Source organism: Malania oleifera, chromosome 7, assembly GCF_029873635.1.
Source record: "Malania oleifera isolate guangnan ecotype guangnan chromosome 7, ASM2987363v1, whole genome shotgun sequence".
Taxonomy (NCBI): Eukaryota; Viridiplantae; Streptophyta; class Magnoliopsida; order Santalales; family Ximeniaceae; genus Malania; species Malania oleifera.
This window is the reverse complement of record NC_080423.1, coordinates 93,523,296-93,547,198: the sequence shown is the minus strand read 5'-3', so window position 1 is coordinate 93,547,198 and position 23,903 is coordinate 93,523,296. Positions and strand designations below refer to the sequence as shown.

The following is a 23,903-nucleotide window of genomic DNA, read 5'->3' as shown; positions in this document are numbered from 1 at the left end:
CATTGGCGACCATTGAAGCTTAAACTTTTATTGCTCTAAGTTGTGTAAGAATAATATATGCAATGTCACGCCCCGAACCCGCCAAGTGGAGCCCAAAGTGTGATATGATCTAATCACCTGTGTTTGATACCATAACCTCAATCACGTAGTGGAAAAATAAATAAACATTCTCAATAATATATCAGAGTTCTATATAAACATTCAAAAAAAAAATTTCCCAACATCCTATATCTATATATACATTTCAAAAAACTAAAACATAAACCCAAAAATACATTCAAGATCTGTATCCTCTCACAAAAATACTATACCAACAAACCCAGCCCCGAGCTCGCTAAGCTCGATCACACGGAGGTCCTAAAAAAGATGAATTGTATAACGGGTGAGACACATCTCAGTAAGATGAAATAGATTAATGCTAGTGTGTGGCTATCATGAGTTTAGTAGTGTATACAAAATATCATCAGTTGTTAATTAACCACAGTTATAAAATCATTCTTAGACCATACTCACTCACACACACAATTATTTATAAGCGAAAGTTCCCGAGGATAGGGGAGATTACACGCCCATACATGTAACTCCCCTCTACTCTAATACATTATGCAACCTGGTATGGCTGCAACTAATACCTATCAGGGAGCAGAGAGTTTACTTCGCCCCAAATGCATAGAATACTACTATATTTAATACATTTAATATTTTGTTACTTTACTCTGTATGCTGTTATCGTTGTAAAACCCAATTCTTCATAATCTCTGTTTTCACGTGCTTTGTTCTCCTATCACATACTCTGTTATCACATTTCACATCCTTTGTCTTCATATATTCTGTATTCACATACACTGCTCTGTATTTACATGCACAACTCTATTATACCCTGGATAAATATATCAATATGAATTTAGAACTCACTGCCAGATGAATAAAAACTAACATGCTTCCCCCTATGACGGGTTTTATTACCCGCAGGCCGGACTTAACTCTAGTCGGTCCACCAAAGTTAAATCAATTCCCAACTCTTCAGCCAGTCCAATTGGCTCTCCCATGCTGGTCTAGACTCCATGGGAAACTCTATCCTTCACAGTTCAATCGACTATTCAATACCAACACTCTCTCTAAGATGTGTGATTGCACTAAGTTCTCCATAACTCTTGCAACGGCACTGTATGTATTATGGTCCACCGGAGTTCTCAAACCATACATTACAATTTAACATTAATATTCTGCTCTAATTAAATAATTCTAAATACAATATAATCTCAATGCATTTCTCTATTTCAACATATTATACATATTTCATAACTCAACATAATACTTTCATTTTTCCTCATGTCACACGATTTGAATAATACACATATTTATATAACTACTGAAATAATAAGTCAATCCATGTTCATTATCTGTTTTACTGAAAATATAGGTTAAATTATCTCCATAATTTATCTAATACTCAAAATAAGCGTTAATAAGAAAAACAGAGATAATTAACCCTACTCAACTTGACCAATTTTAGAAAATGTAAAACAATTTCAACCAATTATTTCAACCAATCAAATTATCCAGAGAAACCATTACTTAAATGTTGTAGCCTTTTTCTTTACTTTAATTAGTTTATTTTCGAAAATGATAGCTATTAACACAACCTTAGGCTCAAAACCCTCAGTTTAAACGGCTAGCTTTCAAAACTTGCATGATAATCATATACATACACATATAATTTCCATTTTAATTGGTAGAATTTATAAAACAACTGGCTTAATCTATTCCCCTTACCTATTTTTCAAAGCTTTTCCTAAAACGAATGGAAAAACGAAACCTTGTATTATCAAAAGAATCCTTACTTAATTAGTTCAACCCCAGAAGTCCCAATATTCTAACATTTCTAAATTCACACAGTTAAATAACTAATTATTCTTAAAAATAACTCTCATACCCTAATTTTGGGGTAGTACCTAAAAAACTCAATTCAAAAATCTACTTCACTAGACTTATAGAGAAACTCTCTTAGATCATCATGGTAACTTTTGATCGTCAAATCGGGCTGCAACCGGGCCAAAATCGAAGAGAGTGGGTGGAAAGGCTGAAGCCCTAGAGAGAGAGTGTGTGAATAGAGGAATTTTTCTCGAATTAAAATGATCCAATGTCTATTTATAGGCTGGCATTCGTCGACGAGTATAAAAGGTTCGTCGACGAGAACAAGAGGTTTGTCGTCGAATCCTTAAGTCTGAGATTTCCTACTCTCGGGATCTCCTCGTCGACGAGCATAGAGCACTCGTCAACGAGTCCCTGCTGTACTGCTCTTTCAAATTTTCTTTCTTCTTCTTATATTTATTTATTTATTTATTGGGTTTATGTTACTACATCCAACCACATGATATCATATCTCTTAACCTTAGGGAATGTGGCCAGCCCCTCGAGCTCTTGACAAAGATAATCTGCATATTACCATGGTGCCTAAACAAGAGATGAAGGTTGGACTCTTAGTTGGAAGCAATTGCAAGGGTCATACCATCCTTGAGTTTTCTTGGCAAAGATCCGTGGTTACTCATTTGAAGGTTAGGAGACGAACAAAGGGGATAAATAAGACAGAGGTTTGTATATAGTATAGATAATATATTAAATAAAAGTAAGTATTATTAAAATGAGATGCTCTGATTTAGATTTGAAGGCTTTTCAGCCTAAAATCATTGCAACTGTATGGGCCCGGCGTTGGATTTTGAAGGGCCCGTGGGCCCCGGCCACGGGCAGCCGGTAAGGATGGCGCGCGTGAACTCACAGTTTTGGGAGCGCGTCAGTACGGTAGAGCCGTTGGCGCTCTGCATTCTCTTCTCCTGGACGGTCCCTCCATTTTTAGGGTTTTATGTGCTTCTCACGATCACAGCTACAGTTGTGTTGTGCCTAGCACTGATTCGCAAGCGAGGTTGGTGGAGGTGTGACTGCATACATTTCTCCCCAGGCCTCTCAGTCTGATCTGGTTCGATCACCAGCTTAACACCTCTCTCTCTCTCTCTCTCTACTGGAACCATAATCGATCGGGTTTTCAGATCACTTCCACAAGTTTATGATTGTTTTTCTTGAGATCCAAAGGCCATACTCTCAAATTCTACTATACGCTTGCTGATATTCCGCAACTCAGGTACTTGCGCTCTCCCCAGAAACTCTCTCCATTTCCCCGTTGTCAATTTAATCTGATCAATTTCAGTGTTCACCAATCTGTTCTTTGCGGTTTTTGAACTTGTCTGTTTTTGCTTTAGAATTTGTGCTCTTTTTTCATGTGATCCCCGATTCGTCCGTTCTATACCATGATCATTCCCGTTCGGAAGTATTAAATTTGGTGTTTATACTTTTATTGATATTTTGCTTGCAGGAGTGCTTAATTAGAGAAGAAAAATCCTCTCGCGGGAGAAGATGGCCACCATGGCTCAGCTTCATTTCTCTCCTCTCGCTAGGCACTACCATGTATCTGATCTTCGCCATATTTCCGGCCACTCAACCAGTTTTCCCTCCGTTTCTTTCCCGACCTCGTCTCCTCAAAACCTCTCCGTGTCTCCTCTACAGACAAAACTTCTCAACCCTAACTTGATCGGAAAATTTGAACTCTCGGTTGCCGGAGGCAATGGCAGCAGCGGTGTGGGGCATAGTGGCGGCGGCGGCGGTGGCGGCGACAGCGGAGGGTGGAGTTCCGATTCCAGTGATTCATCAGGGCCGGGTGTTGGGATCTTGGGTCTATTTCTCCATGGATGGAGATCTAGGGTTGCGGCTGATCCACAGTTCCCCTTCAAGGTTCTAATGGAGGAACTGGTGGGGGTAAGCGCCTGTGTTCTCGGAGACATGGCTTCCCGTCCCAATTTCGGACTCAACGAGCTCGACTTTGTTTTCTCCACTCTGGTTGTTGGATCCATTATGAATTTTGTTCTGATGTATCTTTTGGCGCCCACGGTGTCTGCTTCATCCTCCAGTCTTCCTGCCATATTTGCAAACTGTCCCAAGAGTCACATGTTTGAGCCTGGTGCATATGGTCTCTTCAATCGGCTTGGAACTTTTGTGTATAAAGGAACTCTGTTTGCTGCTGTTGGGTTTGCTGCTGGCCTCGTGGGCACCGCGCTCTCAAATGGATTGATTAAGATGAGGAAGAAGATGGATCCCAATTTTGAGACACCAAACAAACCTCCACCTACAATCTTGAATGCTCTCACTTGGGCACTTCACATGGGTTTAAGCAGTAATTTCAGATACCAAACTTTGAACGGGATCGAGTTCTTGCTGGCCAAGGGAGTTCCACCTCTTGTATTTAAGTCTTCAGTGATAGTTCTTAGAATGATGAATAACGTTCTTGGTGGAATGTCTTTTGTGATATTGGCAAGGTTAACAGGATCGCAGAGCGTTGAGGAAGAAAAGACAGATTCAGTGGTAGTTGGGTCAGCTGCAGAGAAAGAGAAGCTGGTTGATAGCAGTGAAGATTTGTCAAATAGGCAGTCTACTTATAAGTGATCGTTTCACTGTTGCTTTCTTTGTTGGCTGGCAGTGGAGTCTGTAATTGCTGTCTCAACTGCATCTTTCTTTGCATCTGAGATGTTGCAGTTTTGTGACACTACCTGTGAACTATGAATCAAATAATTCTCTTTATAATGTCCAATTTTGGTACTATTATTATTCAAACTCTCTCTTCTACTAATCATGCTACATACTTGAGCTTAAGAATTTTAAAAGACTGCAGCATGGAAGCTGCTGGACCATGGCTTCGTCAGACCTCATGCCAAATGTTGCTGGGACAGGGTTAGGTGGCTGGAATGGCTATCCTCAGGAGGTAAGTAGCATTCTGAATTTGTTCATCATCTTAATTTCGTGTTTGTTCCTTCCATTTTGCATTTTAAGAATGCAATTATGCATTGTGTTATCTTTGATTTCCAATTTTTCATGTGTTCCTAACCAGTACCATCCTTGTGTGTACGTGGATTGTCAACCTAAATTTTCAATCAAATATTTAAGACCTGCTCTAATGTAAGGATAAGGTGGATGATCTATAGACTTGGAAGTTGGAATTACACGTATAGAAGTTGTATCAGTAGTGAAATTTTGAGAAATTATGCATATGACCCATGCATAAGTCCTGTCAGTCTAAGTGATATTTCATTTTTAGTGAGTCTTTTACAAGCATAGAACCACTTGAGTGTTTGCCAAGAAACAGATGAGTTTATACTTCATATCATCTATTAAGAAAAAAAAGTAAAGACTTTACTGCAGGAAGGAAGTCTTTAATGTAAATAGATATCTTGCTCATGTAAATGTAAAATTTTGATGCAGTTTAATCATTTGACTTGCTAGAAAAACAAATATGGGGCCAAAATTTTAAATAAAGTTATATATAAAAAAAAATTATGTTATAAATTTAATTTTACTCCATTGAATTTCTTCTCATTCTTTCCTAAAATTTTTTTTTGACAGAACCAAGTACTATATTAAATATTAATTAGTCCATGGTATGAGGTGATGGTAGGATTATATGGTCCTTTTCTCTTTTCTGTTCTTCCTTTCTATGCATAATGATAACTTTTTGACTTAGCATTAAGAAAAATTCAAAAGTTTGCCTAGAAAAAAAAAACCCACATGACATTTTCCTGCTCTAAAATCAACCCAGGACAACATTCGGCAGAGGATCTGGTTTCACTCTGACGCGACTTGAAAAGTCTTTAAATTTTGAAAGTGTGGGCTTACATTTTACACATCCATAGGTGCAAATTTAATCAATCATTTCTGCATATTATGTTTTGGGTTGTTTCTGTCGCTTTCTCTCATCGACTATTTTTATTTTTAGTATGGTAAACAAAGTTGATGCCTTTATTTTATTTTTCTTTTACTTTTTGGCTGCCATAAGAAAGTCAGCATATCTTTTAATGTTTAATTATTTTTATATAAAAAGTTTTGGCACAACACTCTTGGGGAAAATAGCTTTATTTTCCATTTTTAAATTTTCAAATAATTATAGAAATACCAACTTATTTTCTAATTTTTGAAACTGTATAGGAAAGTTGAAAAATCTTGGAAAAAATGAAAAATATAGAAATTACTTAGCAATTTAGAAATCAAAAATGAAAAATATTTTCTACAATTAGATAAATCTTTATTTTTTACCTTAATAATACAAGTTTTGAAAAATGAGCTGTTGTCTGTCATCTCATCAATTTGAATTGAAAATGCTAATAAGGATTCAAATACTGAATAGTTTTCCTTCATGAGATGTCGTCGTTTGTATGAAGAAATCCAATATAAATTGTATGATACATACATTTGGAGTGGAAACCTACATTGCTAACACCCTGTTTCGAGTTTATTTGTGGAGTGTTTTGAAAATAAAAAATGATAGAGTCAATTCCACATATCTAGTTCTCGCCTAGTTAGCAATTTTCAACAATTGAAGAAACCCAGATGTCCTAGTGATCTTGATGATTGATCAAGTACTCCATTTTTCTCAGATTGGTAGGTGACATGGAGAATTATTTTAGTTGGTATAGATGTTGTGACCACCTGAGCATCTGATTGCTAAACCAAAAGTTCCTGGGTAGGTAAAACAATATTGCCAAAAGACTGAAAGCAACAAAAACTTTTGTGCAGGACCTCTTCCAACCACTTGGTTTGATTTGGGATATATTTTAAGTCAAAGATACAAACTCCTTCAGATTTGGTAAAAAAGTAATAACATCTCTTTCCTGAGATTGAAAAGATTTCAAAAATTCCATTGGGCTCTGTTGAGATTTTAAAAATATCGTAAATCTCTCTTAAATTTACCAAAAAAACATAAATCTTTCCTTAGAAGATTTATTTTTTTTCAAAATATAAGAAAAAATTTGTGCATCTTTAACCAACATAAGAAAAGATTCCTAAAATTTTTTAAACTTTAGAAAAATTTTATAGAATTTTAAAAACTTTAAGAGAAGTACTTTTTTGTCAGACCTTAGAGAAAGCAAGTGTTTTTGCCCTATATTTTATGAGAAACCCATTACACACATTGTTACAAAGAGCAATTAATGAGCCAAGGATAGCCTTCAGCAATTGTCTTCTAGTTGCTCTTATTGAGGAACCTAGAGTGGTGATTATATATTAAAAAAAAAAAAAAACAGATAAATGAAGTTAGAAAACATTTCATTTGCATAACCAGAAACATCACATCACCCTAATTGAGGCTGACATGATGGATTTGGAAACTTGATTTCTCTAGATATCCACCCATAATACCATTTCTAATGTTAAAAGAGTTTCATCAACCTAGATCAAATTTTCAATGATCACTAAATAATCACACAGACCCACCCAAGATAATCCAGAAATTACTCAAATTTTAAAGGAAGACAATCAAATATTAGAAGTGCATGGGCAAACTGTGGTATATTGGGCTCACAACTACATAATTCATTCAATTTCTTACCATGGCTACTGATTTAGCTTCCAATTGTTATCACCAGTTAGGTTCGTACGCCACTGTGGCCCAAGATAGAAGATCAATGAACGACAGGAATACAACTGCTCTTGGAGGTGCCCCAATACATTCAAATGAAAATAAATTTTCTCTAGCAAGGAGGAAAATCAACAAAAAATTTATGTTGTAATAATTAAAAATGTTCCCCTTCAATTCATTACATCATAATCATCCAACTTCTCATTGTATTCCAGCACCTTTCTCTTTATCTTGGATGAATCAACCCAGGTGATAAAATCTTCCAAATTCCTTGTAACAAGAAATGCTGGGTCAGTTACTGTTTCTGGGCCAACTCTGATGTGCCCTTGCTCGATGTACGTGATAGCTTCTTTCAAATGCTCAGCAAACTTCAACCTAACCAAAACAGTCGACAGCCGCCGCCTACATAAAGAGATTGCATGTTTGGGTGTATCAGATGGGAGACCAGTAATAGCAGCAGACCAAACAGAATCAAAATCCAGCCCATTTAAATTATAGGAGATAGGTGATTTTGGTTTCGTTTTGGAGTGTGGATTTGACAACTTGAATTTGCATTAATGTGGATTTCAATGAAACTCAAAATAATTTTGTCCTGTGTTTTGTTCGAGTTCATTTAAATACAATTCCAAGGTCCAAACTCCAAGTTTCCACACAGGGTTTGAGTACCTATACCATTATGGCAAATCCTTGGTTTTTTATACCATAGCAGGCAGGTTCTGTTGATGTTATCAAGGTCCATTAAGCAAAATTTTCAAACAAAACAAAAATGATGCGCCAAAGATTCTAATTCTTTTGATAAAGGACCATATCTCCTGTCCTAACCATGGGTGACTGCTTACCGACAAAAGGATGACACTGATAAGTGATCACACAAAGCCAAGCTTTTTCTGGTTGGTATCACACCAATATTGTACCTGCCATAGAGATTGAAATACACAAGGTGTTAAAATTGAATTATTCAATCCATGCATGGCATCCAACCAGAAAAAAGGTTCAATATTGACATCAAGAAGAGAATGACTTCTTTACAAAGTTCAGCGTTTGGGGTTCAGTATAAATATCCATATACGTTGGATAGAATAAGACAATTATTGGGGAAAAAAATCTTGATGTAATAAATTACAATAAATTTTACGCTCCCATCTTCATAAAAATGATCGCATTTAGGAATTAAAAGTTATATTATCCATATCATTGTACCATCTATTCCGTGAGCAAACAAAGAAATATATGTGCAATCTCAGCATCTAGGTTTTAGAATGGCCACTTCAGCAGGCAGCTGAAGGCTTCTTGAGAAAGTGAGAGGCTGATTGCTCATCTAAGCATTTCATATTTTCATAGGGTAGGTTTCAGGCGACCATTATTGAAAACACATCATCCCATTAAAAGAATGTTTGCATTCTTCCTAAGCTCAAGATTCCCCTGCACCCTAGTGGGAGGAGGATCGATACCAACTTAAATAGGTTTTGCAGACCTGCAGCTCATTTGTGGTCCTTCCCCTATCTCGTAGAACAGCATTGATAACTGAGCGATCATTTCTAAACCCTGGTATGTGGGGAAGGAAGTGGAAATCAATCTAGGAGAATAAGGTTGTCACATTTGACTACTTGGGTTTCAAGTCCACATGGTGGTGCTGCTGTCCTAGGCCTATCTCTTAGAAGGGGGGCAACATGCATTTAAGGTCTAGTGCAAGGACAATGCCTAAAGTAAGGAAACATACAAACACAGGCACATGAATACACGCACATAAATCAAATGATGTAAAAAGTATGGAAAGATATTTAATGAAAACTCCTATTTTCAGCAAAGTGCAATAAAGATCAAATTACTAAAAAAATAGAGGGAGAAAAGACAAAGAAAAAGAACCGTTCAATCTCCAAGGTTTTCATAAAAAGAGCTCATCTTGGAATACTATGTTGGTATTACCATATTAATGTAAGATGTTTCAAATTAAAAAATATTTGTTCAATAGGTCATCGATTTTATTTTAGTTAAGTATATGTTAAATTTAATATATTAGTTTTAACGTTTTAAAAATATTAATTACTACTTTAATGGTTTTGTATTTAAGATGCTGGAAGTTATACATAATTTTACCTATCTAAATTGTGACTTAGCTCCATTTCAAGATACAGTTTTTCTTCTTTGAAATAACTTTATCTTCTACTCTTTGTTTGAGATTTATATTTAGTTGAGTAACTAAACGACACTACATTTCCTATCGCTCTGGTGTTTGTGAGTGCACACAAAACCCAGCCACTGAGTAATCTTGGAGGTCGTGCGTGCAATGACTTAAAGGACTGTGGTCCTTCCATGCTTCAGCTTCTAATAAATATTTGTATTTTTATTTAATATAAATTTTATTAGTAAATATTTTTCCTTCCATTATATTTCCAACATACTATTCCAAGAGTGTTATTTATTAATTTTTTAAAAACTAACTAGCATCATCATAACATTTTTTGGGGGCTAAGAGAAGCCAATTTATTTTATTAATATCCGAAAAACAGAATATAAGGCTTGAAGGACAAGAAGTCCTCTCCTACAATCCAAAGAACAGAAAATACAGCATCTCATAACATTTATTTTGGGTTTATCTAAATCAAATCATCACTAGTCTTTCGGCATGTGGATTAAAGCTACAAATGGGCCAATTACTTGGTATTTGAGCTCGGCTTAGTTGAAAAGAAAATACCAGGACCAAACTCAACTCAAACGCAATTACTTTTTCAAGCTCAATCTTAAATTGATCTTGAGAAGTTTGAGCTCAGGTTGGTTAGGCTAGTCAATGAGTAAAATATTGACCTCAAGTCAGGTTCATGTTCAAACATAACAATGCGAGCACACACATACAAGTCTATCGAGCTAAAGTTTTACTTCTTCGAGCTCATAAGCTCAAGCTCTTATCAATTCAAATTCATCATGAGCTTTCCTAGAGCCAAACCCAAAACAATTCACAAATGGTTAGATTCATTCATAGACCAATTGTGGGCATCAAATTTTGTATAAATTATTTAAGAACTACCAATAGATGAAATCAAAATCCATTACAAAAAAGAGTTATTAAAAGTTAGAGATGTAGTCTCTATAAGTTTCCTATCATGAATATAAAGATACATGTGTGCCTGCATGCAGTCTTGTTCAGGGCATTATGCTTGCCTGTGACCGCTTATCTCGTGTGCTTGGGATGGGTTTCCATCATGTAAATACTAGTGTAGGGTTATTTTCTGCTAGTAGAGTCTTTGTAAGCCAAATAAGGTAATATGACTCCTCGGTCACTTTGATGTTTCCTAGTGTCAGGATGATAATTACATAAAAACCTCTTTAGGGGAGGGTGAGTGTTCATCAGTCATTGTAAAACTCACTAGCATTGTCAACGTGCTTAGCCTACTTGCCTCCTTCGCTAAGTACAACATGTCAACGGAGGATTTGTTAATAAATTACGTTTGCTTCAATGTTACTGCTTGCTTGTCACGACTTTCATGAATTGATTATTGTTTCCGCTGCTATCTGAATGAATGTTAATAAAAGTGCTCATAAAAGTGCTTCGTAGATGAATGTTGGTAAACGATAGACTGACTAGTTAAGCAAGAGTGTTTTAGCTAGCGCCGCACGGCCCTTCACAATGGTGTGAAAATAGTCGAACCGTAACATTTGGTATCAGAGCCAAGTTGGTGACACTTGGTGAGAGCCCAAGGTTGAGTTGCTACGTGAATTCGATTGCCTTCGTTGTTGGATTGGAAAGCTTTGGTAAGTGACCATGGCACCAAACACTGCTGAGAGGATCAGCGTGCTAGAAGCACAGGTTGAGACAACAACCAACACTATGGCCGCGGAGGTGGCCCAGATGAGAGAACTTGTTGATGAGGTGATGGGATCACAAAAACATCAAACAGGTTTGCTAGGCGACTTGTCAGAGGACTTTCGCCATACAGTGGAAGCTTTGCAGGCCCGGATAGCAGATCTGGATGCAAAGATGAATGTGATGGTTCTTGTTATGGGGAACTCCAACGCTCCGGGAGTTAGCAAAACCAAGGTGCCAGAACCCAAGACGTATGGGGGTGCCCGAGATGCCAAGGAGTTAGAGAACTTCTTGTTTGATGTGGAGCAGTACTTTCGCGTTGTGAGGATGGCCTCAGAACAAGCAAAGGTGGATACTGCGACCATGTACTTGGTTGGTGATGCCAAACTATGGTGGCGTACCAAGTACAGAGAAATTGAAAATGGAAGTTGTGTAATTGATAGTTGGCAGACTTGAGGAGAGAGCTCAAGGCCCAATTCTTTCCTGAGAATGTTGAGTATAATGCAAGGAGAAATATGAAAGATCTCAAGCATACGGGGTCGATCAGCGAATATGTGAAACAATTTTCTGCTTTAATGTTAGATATTCGGGATATGTTGGAGAAGGACAAGTTGTTCTATTTTCTTTAGGGGATGAAACCATGGGCAAGAACTGAACTTCATAGGCAAAGTATTCAAGACTTGTCAACTGCACAAGCGGCTGCAGAATACTTGACGGACTACGCTGGTGACAATACCACTTTGTCCAAACAGTTTGACGGAGAGGGAAACAATGAAAAGTCTTTCAAGAATGGCAAACCCAAGAGTGGGGGAGCTGACTCTATATCATCAACCTTACAGGAAGCTTCGTCGTCTCAAGGGTTCAACACACCCAATGGAAAGGGGAAGAGTAAAATTGAGTGTTTCTTGTGTCGAGGTCCTCGTAGAGTTTTGAAGTGCCCTCACAAAGCATCACCTAATGCTTTACAGGCTTCTATTGCAGAACAAGCAGTGGAAGACGATGGGGAAGAGGATGATGCCCCGAGGGTGGGTTCAGTGCGGTTGGTGAACGCATTAGAAAAGCAGGCAAAAACACCTAAAGTTACACGAGCAAAAAGGTTAATGTTTGTGGACTTGAGGATAAATGGGAAGAGTACTCGCGCTATGGTGGATACGGGAGCTACTCATAATTTTGTTTCGCAGTCGGAAGCATGGAGACTCAACTTATCCTTAGAGAAGGATACAGGACGCATGAAAGCAGTTAACTCTGTAGCCCAGCCTACTCTGGGAGTAGCCAAGCAAGTGGCTATAAAGCTTGGACAGTGGAAAGGTCATGCGAATTTCACAGCGGTGCCATTGGATGACTATCCGATCATTCTAGGAATAGAGTTCCTAATGAGGACGAGGGCAGTGCTAGTGCCTTCGGCTGGTTCCCTGTGTCTGATGGGAGATCACTCGTGCATGGTGCAAGTCGTTGCAACGAAAGAAGACAATGGGAAGTCCCTTTCAGCCATACAACTCAATGAAAGATTGGGTCAAGGTGAGCAGACACGTCTAGCCACGGTGGTGGTAGACAAAGAAGTAGGCCAAGAGTTGGAGCCTACGACCATCCAAGCGGTGTTGGATGAGTATAAGGAGGTGTTGCCGAATAAGCTGCCTCAAAATTTGCCTTCACGACGGACTGTGGAGCAAGAGATTGAGTTGTTATCAGGAGTGAAGCCACCTGCTAAAGGGCCATATCGGATTGCGCCTCGAGAGATAGTAGAGTTGGGGAAACAGCTTGATGAATTGGAAGGGGGATGTGTTCGCCCTTCCAAAACGCCGTTGGGAGCATCGGTGTTGTTTCAGAGGAAACATGAAGAGCATCTACAGAAGGTGTTCGACAGGCTGAGGGGAAACAGTCTGGATGTGAAGAAGGAGAATTTCTCTTTCGCTCAGCGGAGCAACAAATTCCTTGGTCAAGTGGTTGAACAATGTCGTATCCGGAGGGGTATGGAGAAGGTAAGGATGATTCAAGAACGGAAGATCCCCACGACAGTGAAGGAGTTGCGTTCCTTTCTTGGCCTTACTAGATACTGCAGGAAGTTCGTTGAGGGGTATTCGCAGAGAATGACTCCAATGACAAGACTACTAGGAAGGTATTATTGGCCGCACACACGGGATGATGTGGTTGATTATACCAAAACTTGTCTCACTTGCCAACAAGACAAGGGGGAGCGGAAGAAGTATGGTACTTTCATGGCCGCACCAAAGTACTGTTTTGTAGAGGAGACGACACAATTGTTCCTTGTGACTATTGTGGGATATTGGGGTTTTCCCCAAGTTATTATTTGTGACCAAGATTTAATGTTCACTGACAACTTCTTAACAGAGTTTTTCAGGATATTCAGGTCACACCTTGACATCTCTTCGAGTTATCATCGACAGACAGACGGACAAATGAAGAGATTCAAAGAGCTGCTAGATGAGTACTTGTGCCATTGTGTCAACGACAACCAGAAGAATGGCGTGCAACTACTTGATGTGGTTCCGTTCTGTGGCAACACCCAAAGGCGCTCAACAATCAACAAGAGCCCTTTTGAGCTTGTTATAGGCCAGCTGCCACTGTTACCTCACACAGTGGGCGAGCCGTACAAACGAAAGCGTCCTAGGGCGTACATCTTCACCAGTGAAGGGAGACAAAATGCAAAGTTTGCCTAAGCCTATCTGGAGAAAGCTTCTAAGCAGATGAAGAAGTGGGCAAATCAGGAGAGAAGACCGCAGTTTCATGTCAACTGCCTCAAGCCATTCAACGCCAACACCAACGACCTGAGCAGAAGTCAGTCAAACAACGCAGAGTTGAAGACAGTGCAACTTGACAGACATGAAGTTGAAGAGATCCTTGCAGATAGAAAGTTCATATCCTCAAGGAAGAAGCGGCAAAAGTTCTTAGTGAAGTGGAAGTGCCTTGATGACAAAGAAATCAGCTGAATTTCTGCGGAAGATTTGAAGTCATTCGTGGACAAAGTTGAAGTGTACCTATCGCCAAAAGTCTACGAGGACGTCAACCGCATAAGTGGGGGAGAATGTCACGAGCTAAGCTTGTTCAGGGCATTATGCTTGCCTGTGACCGCTTATCTCATGTGCTTGGGATGGGTTTCCATCATGTAAATACTAGTGTAGGGTTATTTTCTACTAGTAGAGTCTTTGTAAGCCAAATAAGGCAGTATGACTCCTCGGTCACTTTGATGTTTCCTAGTGTCAAGATGATAATTACATAAAAACCTCTTTAGGGGAGGGTGAGTGTTCATCAGTCATTGTAAAACTCATTAGCAATTGTCAACGTGCTTAGCCTACTTGCCTCCCTCGCTAAGTACAATATGTCAACGGAGGATTTGTTAATGAATTACGTTTGCTTCAATGTTACTGCTTGCTTGTCACGACTTTCATGAATTGATTATTGTTTCCACTGCTATCTGAATGAATGTTAATGAAAGTGCTTCGTGGATGAATGTTGGTAAACGATAGGCTGGCTAGTTAAGCAAGAGTGCTTTAGCTAGCGCCGCACGGCCCTTCACAACAGTGCAAAAATAGTCGGACCGTGACAAGTATGTATGTATGTATGCATGCATGCACTTATGTATGTATTCGTATGCTATCAACTATGCTAAAATCATAATTTCATAAAAGATATCAATAAATTGATTTTTGAATATAGCCTATACAATACACGAATATATTCTTCATACACAATCACTAAGTTGAATTTTTTCAATAATAAAAGAAATTCAATAATTAGAAAAAAAAAAAAACGTAGACATATAAGAGTTGGAGAATGAGGCATCCTCCTATGAGAAGCTAGGAAAAAAACTGTCACATAATAGATAAGAGGCATTCGTCTTGTCATTAATCTTAACATTCCTCTCAAGCCTCAAAGTCCAAAGAATAATATGCACAGGAAATTTACACAAAATTCTACCTCTTGTAGTTCTCCCAGAACCCCAAAATGCACCAACATGAAATCATGAAGTATTCTACTGCTTGTGGTGTTAACCATGATTTACCAGAAATAGAGAAGTGTTACCTAAAATTGTCTAGCCACCTGATGCGCATTAGTCTCATTAAACTATGAACACATCCTGCAGAAATCTAATAGCCTTACATATCCTCCTCACCTACGACAAGTCATTCATATTAATGCTGTTGAGACTTTATGTCCAAGTAATGTCTTGATACTAAAAGGAACCTTAGCCTTCCAAATAACATTATTCAAACAAAAAGAACATGAAGAAAGCTTCAATAAGTGAAGAAAGAAAAGTTTAGACAAAAAGAAGAGTCAAGTAGAAAGAATTCCCTGTTGCAGTGCTAACTGGTAACACCATATGCAATGAGAACATTAAACATTAAAGCAAGTTCAATTCTAGAAGGAAACAGCCAAGGCCGGCATTTTTATTTGTAGCTGACAAGCATACATGACATGGTCGGCAAGCTCTTGTAACAAAACAACCAAGCATCACCTTGACTCCACCAAGTTGAGTCAGCCTTACACCATCAAAATTTGCAGAGTACCACTGATACTAATGTTTGCCAATTGCCCACAAGAACAAACAATCCTTGGTTATCTAACGTCCATTAACAATTGAATACAGAAAAACCAAATGCAATCGAATTATGTATCCGTTATGTTCACTAAGGTTTTCAAACCCCACCAAACAAACAATGAACATTTTTTTTTTTCATTATAATGTTCTCCCAGGAGCTTTTGATGCTATAAAATGACTTATCCCCTAACAAACAACCAATGTGGAGCCTGACTTCTCCAAACAAATCATAAACAGGTAGGCTGAGTTCCTCATTTTCCAACAAAATGATGAAACAGGAAACAATTCATACTAAAATCAAAATAAACTTAACATAAAGAAGTCCTGCAGTAATCCCACGCTTTAATTTACCACAATGAGGAACTTTTTTTATTAAAAAAAAAAAAAGGAACTTTCGTGTCCCTTGTACGACCAGTTACTCACAGTTTTTCAAGGAGCAAATCGGTCATCTCAATCCGAAAGGGATCTCTTGGGCCCATTTGCTTCAAGATGTTCACAAGCTTCTGCGCCATCCGGCACACGCTCGAATACCTATTTAATAATGCGGAAAAATTAAGGACTACATAATAAGCACAGCCCAATTCAAGTATCCGCATACAAATTACAAAATCAACACACGCACACAGAGATAAAGATTTTACTCACTTTTTATAATCATCCCTCCCAGTGACGTGATAACGATGCATAACATGAGCTTCTCTGTGACCCCCTTCTCTCTTCCATTCTAGGAAATTAACCTTCTTCAAAAGCTTCTTCTCATGGAACTTGAGCTTTCTCATGGTTTCTCCGTAGTGGAGAGAGAGAGGGAGAGAGAGAGAGTTGAGGCGGAGGAAGTGGACGACGATTTAGAGAGACGAGGCACCGAGGGCCTAGGGTTTTCAGGTGCACGAAAACTGTCTCCGCTCCAAACAGAGTTCGGGTTTTCGGGTTTCTGATCCAAGTTTCTAATATAACCCAATTTTGGCGTCACTTGACACTTAAGAAAGCTGCCAGTTCTTTTTTTTTTTTTTAACATATATATATAATATAATTTAAATAAGTTTTCCACAAACATATTGCAAAATAATACTCATTGCCAAATTGAGTTCACCATTACTTAGAGATGTTTTGGCATTCGAAAATTGGGTTACTAGTATTAAATATTTTTAGTATTATTAAAAAATATATATATAATTCTTTTTATTTTAGAAATTCAATTCACCATTGGAACTCAACTTCAATTTTTTTTTTTCAAATAATGTGTTTTTAAGTATATATTTTCCATAACCATATTGCAAACGATAGCTGAATTGACATTTGAAACTCAACTAATATAGAAAAGAAAGGTTAAAGATAAATTTTAGATTTTGAAAATTTTATTTAGTATAAGAATTGAGTTTTGGAAACACAATTCTAACTTATTCGAATTCATGACCATGACAAGTTCAATCCAAATTCTACACTTGCTCAGGGTATTATAGTGAATTCATGAGTATGTTCTCATTTTGTATCATTCAACTTTTCCCCTCTTTGTGATGTTTATCTCTTTAAGTCCTCTTAATTCCTAGCCTTCCGGAGTTCTTCACAATCCTACACTTCTACATTTGTAGGTATGTCTATTAGTTTTCTATGATTCATCGTTGCACTCTTCCACATTGGCTTCTCTCTTTTACACGCCCTTGAATTCATTTTCTCTAAAGAACCTATGGATTCTATAAATACATTCTCTCTTTCTAATTTGTCCCATTCTTTAGTTTTTTTCACTCCTTCATGCACCATTCACACATTTAAAAGAGGAGGGTTGCGTTAGGTAGCTGACAGCCAGCGTAAATTTTGTTAAAACACTATGATATGAATCCTTACCGAATATTTGTTGGAGCGTCCCCTACGAGTGATGCATTGCACTTGAACCACCCGAGTGTAGCAAAAAGTGGGCAAGGGTGGGCTAGGTCATCACCCTGAAGCGACGCGCCGTGTTGGCTCTTGGGTACGATGTCAAATATGCGAGGGTTCCTGCATCATTCTAGACATGGGCAGGTAAAGACATTATTTCAGGAAACTATGATTAGATTAGCAACTTGGAATATAGGGATACTTACAGGTAAAAGCATGGAAATTGTGGATACAATGATTAGAAGAAGAATTAATATAATTTGTCTTCAAAAAAACTAAGTGGGTGGGGGAGAAAGTTAGAAAAATTGGTAAATCAGGATTTAAACTTTGGTACATTGGAAAAAGAAAAACATAAGAATGGAGTAGACATTATTATAGTCAAAAACTTAAAAGATAGTGTTGTGGATGTAACTAAAGTAGGAGATAGAATTATAAAAATCAAGATGGTACTAGAACAAGTGATAATAAATATTATTAGTGTTTATGCTCCTTAAGTCAGCTTAGCAGAAAATCTTAAAAGTTAATTTTGGGAAGATATAAATAGTATTATACAAGGCATACTAGCGATTAAGAAAATATTTATAGGAAGAGATCTAAATGGATACATTGGAAGAGATAATAAAAATTATAAGAGGATATGTAGAGGATATGGATATGGAAATAAAAGTGAGTCTGGAGAGATGATCTTAAACTTTGCTATGTCATATGATTTTAGTATAATGAATACTTGTTTTAAGAAGAGAAAAAAACACTTAATAACCTTTTAAAGTAGACAAAATAGAAGTCAAATAGATTTTTTTCTAACTAGGAGGGTTGATCTTTATCATTTAAGGATTGTAAAGTTATTTCAGGTGAAAGTCTCCCTATCATCATCCCCCTCTGTTATCATATCTCCTCTATGGCCCTCGATTGGATCCTACTTGAAAATCAGGTGGCACGGACCTCTTTCCCTGACTCTGTGTTGCTGCACCTCTCTGTAGGCTGCTCTCAATCACTGCAACTCTGTCTACTATCTCTGAGAAGGTTTAAGCCTGGAAGTCTACCACCTGCTCATACAGGTTCTGCCTCAGGCCCTCCTCAAACTTCCTCGTCTTCCTCTCCTTATCTGGCACCAGATACGGGGCAAATTGGGATAGCTCAATGAATCTCGCTGCATACTATTGCACCATCAAAGGCCCTTGTGTCAGATACAGATACTTAATGCCTTCGCACTCCTAACAGTAGCGGGAAAGTACCACTCGAAGAAAATCTCCCTGAAGCAACTCCACGTCATCATTACAGGGTCAAGCCTCTATTTCTCCAGTAGTCTCATCGACCTCCACCAGTGCATTGCTTCCCTAGTCAATTTAAATATAGCAAATAACACTCTCTGCTCGTCTGTACATGAGAGGACTGTTAGTGTGTCCTCTATGTCCTAGACCCAGTTCTCTGCTAATAGTGGGTCCGCTCCTCCAACAAAAGATAGGGGCCGCATACGTGTGAACTGCTCAATCGTGCAGCTCCGCTCCACCGAGTTCCTAGCCATCTCAGCCATCACCTGCTGGGGGACGCTACGCAATACTGCGTCAGGGTCTTCGCTGGGAAGGTCCTGCTCTATCACCTCCCACACTCGTGTTACTATTTCCCGGATCCATCCTGCAAAGGGAACAACTAGTCTCAACATACAATTACTATCGCACAACCAATACACTCATAAATTATTCTTTTACGACCATTTATCTCCATATCCTCAATTCCCATTTAAGATCCAGTCCTACCACTCTGAAACAAGACCCAACGATAGTATCCATGGTTTTCCTGAAATCTTCACCCCAAGAAAAACACAGAAACAACCCTAGTACCCCTGTCTCTAGGCCACAAAATAGAACCCAAATTCTCATCTCATCCTCTCACAATAACTGACTCGTTTCCAATCTACCCATCTCTTATTTTCCTCAAAATTCATTCCTATACTCTGGTATTGTATTCCTCTATTTACTAAAGTCTGCAGAGCCTAGCAATCTAGGCTCTGATACCAAACTGTGACACCCCGATTTTTCATACCATTTTTTTATATAAACAATATTAAACAATCATATATTGGTCACGTCAACACCTTTGATACCACTCACATGACCCGACCTGCATTGGGCACTAGGTAAACAGGTATTTCATTTATATTAACCTAACAGCGGAAGTCATAAAATACAAATTATCTAGAATACAATACCCAGAGTATCATTATACATAAACATATACATTTCTATCATACCCAAAACAACACAACCCTAGGGAAATTACACCTCCTCAGTCCAACACTCATCCTGTATATCAGGGTATGCGCTCCACACTATCTCGGAGCCCTATCACCTGGTTTGTCTCTGTTCCTTAAAAATTTTAGATAATTTGGTGAGAGACATCTCAGTAAGACGAAAATAAATTATTTACAGTATATGGTAATATGAGTTCAGTTATATCAAAATACTCATTTAAATGATTTCCATATGAGAAAGTATACAAATTCATTTTCATACTCGTATATATATACATCACAAGCTTTTAAAAGCTTTTAATTTCATTTCCAAAATCATTCGTACACAACTCATGTTTACTAGCGAAGTTCCTAAGAATAAGGAAGCTTACCTACCCATACAAGCAGCTTCCCTCTGCCTTGATATCGTTTGCAACCTTACCCGATTTGTCACGACCTGCTCATTTTCACACATTTTTTTTTTTTATAATAAAATCAACATCATACACTCCAGCTCAGCAGGTCACCATCCACCTAGACCCGTGGGTACCAGGAATATAACAGAACATACAATAGAAGCCTACGCAGCAGAAAGTATATAATCATATACATCTCATCATAATGTGCATAACACATACCAGAGTACTACAAACACTATCTCTCAGTATATACATCCCAAAAATAAATCAAGGGACAATTCCCACAAAAAATCTAACTGTCCCAACCAAGACTTACCCTTCCGACAAGGGCAGATAACTGCTCTATATCAGTGGGGCTTTTCCCGCTCTCCTATCTGGGGCTCTTGAAAAGTTAATGAAATTTAGGGGTGAGACACCTCTCAGTAAGAGAAATAAACTAATACTAGTGTGTGACAACATGAGTATTCAGTGTTCTACATATACCATATACAACATATTCAGTACTGTTTAACAAATATAGGAAAACATGTACATATCAAAACATGGCAGAACATACTGCATTTCATAAGCATATCTCATCTCATATCATAATAATAATATCATAAAACAATCCTGGTAGGTTCGCTGGTTATTGTCATGTATTACCCCCATATGACTGAGTTGTGTAGCCCGAAGGCGAGACCTGACGATGTTTGGCCGACCACTGCCAAGTCAATAGTCTAGTCTGTAGGTCCGATGGGTCTACCTAGACTGGTCTGTACACCAAGGGCGATAACAGCACGCTTCTTGAAAATGACCACATCGACCATCCAATCTCACACCACTCCGTACAGCGGCGTTAACACAGATATCATGATCACGGAGACCATGGACACATAGCAACGGTACCGTGCAAGTGCTAGCCTAAACCAAGCCAACCAGGTTCTGATATCATATACATATACTAAAACCGTGATACATAAATATCTCATATCATTTATTTTCACATCAATCATATCATTTCACATATATATGTGTATCCTGAAAATCATTGGTCCGTACGCCGGTATTACACATTTTATCATAGCTCGGCTCGTACGCCAGCTACACATAGCACAGCTCGTACGCTGGAAAACCATAATCACATAGCACGGCCCGTACGCCGGCAAATCACATCTCATAGCATGGACCGTACGCCGACAAATCACACCACATAGCACGGCTCGTATGCCGGCAAATCACAGTCACATAGCACAGCCCGTACGCCGGCAAATCACATAAAAATCTCGGCCTGTACGCCGGTTTTCCATCATAAAAATTCGTATCATCCACATTCCCAGAAAACAGTATTTCACAACAGTTTTACTCATGCCACACAACAGATTTTCCACATATTCAAGATACGATCATTTTCACAGTATTTTGCAAATATAAAACATATATATATATATATATATATAAACATATACATTTTCCATAAATCAAATGATAAGTATATATATAAGCATTTTCTCAAAAATAGAAACTAGCTTAGTTTATCCCCTAATTGATTTCTGAATAGCCCCTAAGAAACTCTTCCCTACACCCGCAGGGTTTTCGACTTAATACCCTGAAAATGAAATCCACCAGAACTAAAGTTTAGTATTTTCATACGTACAACATTTTCTATAACTATCACTAAGTCAAATTAGGCTTAAAAGTCTTTCCTCAACTTAGGGATGATTCCCAACGTTTCCCATCAACACCCCTGGAAACGGAAACTTCCAGTATTAAACTTTAATATTTTAACGCGTACAACGCTTCTCTCAACTGTCACAAATCCAAAAATTGAGTATAAAGCATTACCTTAGATTTGGGATTTTTCCTTTCTTGCTTTCACCGATGATCCGCTCCAGTAGATTCGGAGAGAATTCCGCCAAGAGCGTCGTGGTGACTTCGGATCATCGATCCGGCGTAAAACTATCCCAAAAATGAAGAGAGAGAAAGAACCAAAGGGGAGAGAGAGAGAGTTGGCTTCTTAAAGAAGCTTTAAAAATCCGAATTTTGTATATATAAAACAGGGGATTTCATCGACGAGCCCATTCTTCGTCGACGAGTCCTTCACAAATTTCGTCGACGAGAGCCTGTATTCATCGACGAAATTCAGGCTACCTCAGAACCCCTCTCGGTATTTTCTTGTCGACGAAGCCTTGTGTTCACCGATGAATTCTCTTAAGCCTTCATTGACGAACCCCCTGTATTCGTCGACGAAGTCCTGTTAATCCCTTTTTTTGTTTTCCCTCCTAAAGTTCAATGTCGTCCTCCTTCTGTTTCCGGTCTCCATTCCCCTATTTTATTATTTAAATACCCTTCTAAATTCGGGTCATTACATGATTACTCAAGTTCAGCAGCAGCTGATAATTATCAGAGCACTCACCTTACTTAGTAAGCCCTCAGGCAGAGAGTTTTACTTCGTCTCATTTATTTATATTATTAACTCACACTATTTCTTCCCTCATTTTCTTTCATTGCATTTCCACTTTCATTTCATTTCCATTTTTCGTTGCATTTCCATTTTCATCTAACTCATGAGTGTCCCTGATAACCAATATACTCGTGTTTGTAACTTATGACTGCCCTTAGGATATTCACTACTTCATGCTTACCCCCATGGTCAGGGTTGTGTGGCCCGAAAGCTAGATCTAGCTGCAATTGGCCGACTCAGTTAGATTAAAATATCATATCACATATCTCATATCTGTAGTATGACTGGCCGGCCTATAGCACTGATTCAGACTCAGAGGGCACAATAACTCTGCTATACAACTCAGTCGACTATCACGCCACATGCTCCACGAGTCTGTGTGGTTACACTAACACCACTAGCAACGGTACCATGCTCAATATCATAACCCATCATTAGGATTTCCATATCCATCTATCAGGATTATCATTACCACATACCCGCAATCATTATGCGGTATTGACATTTCATCAATCATATTTCCAATGATCCCATTGTAGCTTTTGCACTTTGTAATGTTCACATTTCCCAGTATACTCATTTCAATATTTACATTTCAATATTCATATTTCAACTCCCACATTTCAATGTTCATATTGCAGAATTTACATTGCAATAGTCCCACATTTCAAAATTCATTTCATAGTAATACATATATATCTCCTTTCACATTCATTTCATTCTCATGTTAGCATATAACTCATTTTACGTTTTTCAATACTTCTCAACATACTCAAATCAGTATTCATACTTTCCCATTTTCATAAAAATCATTTCTATACACATATTTATATATCATTTTCATCATTTCCAACAAATATATCGATAGTTCTTATTTCATCATTTTCTCATAAAATACTCATCATCAAATTTCACATTTTTCAATATGCATCATATGCCACACAATTTTCATCTAATATTTATAATATACAAATTTCATAGGGAAAAATATCATAACTTCATTTTTAACATATTCATTCAATCAATAAATATCAAAAATACTGCTATAATTTATTTCTCTTACTTGACTTATTGAGAGTCTCGTTAAAACCCAGATCCTACACCCCCGGCGCCCGAAATTCAA

The 23,903-nt window shown here is 38.0% G+C and overlaps 2 protein-coding genes across 2 annotated transcripts; one reads left to right on the top strand and one right to left on the bottom strand.

Moving 5' to 3' along the window:
• The first annotated feature begins 2,667 nt into the window (after positions 1–2,667).
• LOC131159356 (protein RETICULATA-RELATED 3, chloroplastic-like) lies at positions 2,668–4,662 on the top strand. The gene is made up of 2 exons (XM_058114214.1): positions 2,668–3,139; positions 3,371–4,662. The coding sequence occupies exon 2, from the start codon at positions 3,412–3,414 to the stop codon at positions 4,492–4,494; it is 1,083 nt and encodes a 360-aa protein (XP_057970197.1). The 5' UTR covers positions 2,668–3,139; positions 3,371–3,411; the 3' UTR covers positions 4,495–4,662.
• A 2,675-nt stretch (positions 4,663–7,337) lies between these two features.
• Positions 7,338–16,807, bottom strand: LOC131159357 (uncharacterized). The gene is made up of 4 exons (XM_058114215.1): positions 16,462–16,807; positions 16,240–16,347; positions 8,296–8,370; positions 7,338–7,858 (listed from the first exon to the last, which is right to left on the bottom strand). Exons 1-4 carry the CDS (start codon positions 16,593–16,595, stop codon positions 7,627–7,629), a joined length of 549 nt encoding a protein of 182 aa, XP_057970198.1. The 5' UTR covers positions 16,596–16,807; the 3' UTR covers positions 7,338–7,626.
• Between the last annotated feature and the right edge of the window lie 7,096 nt (positions 16,808–23,903).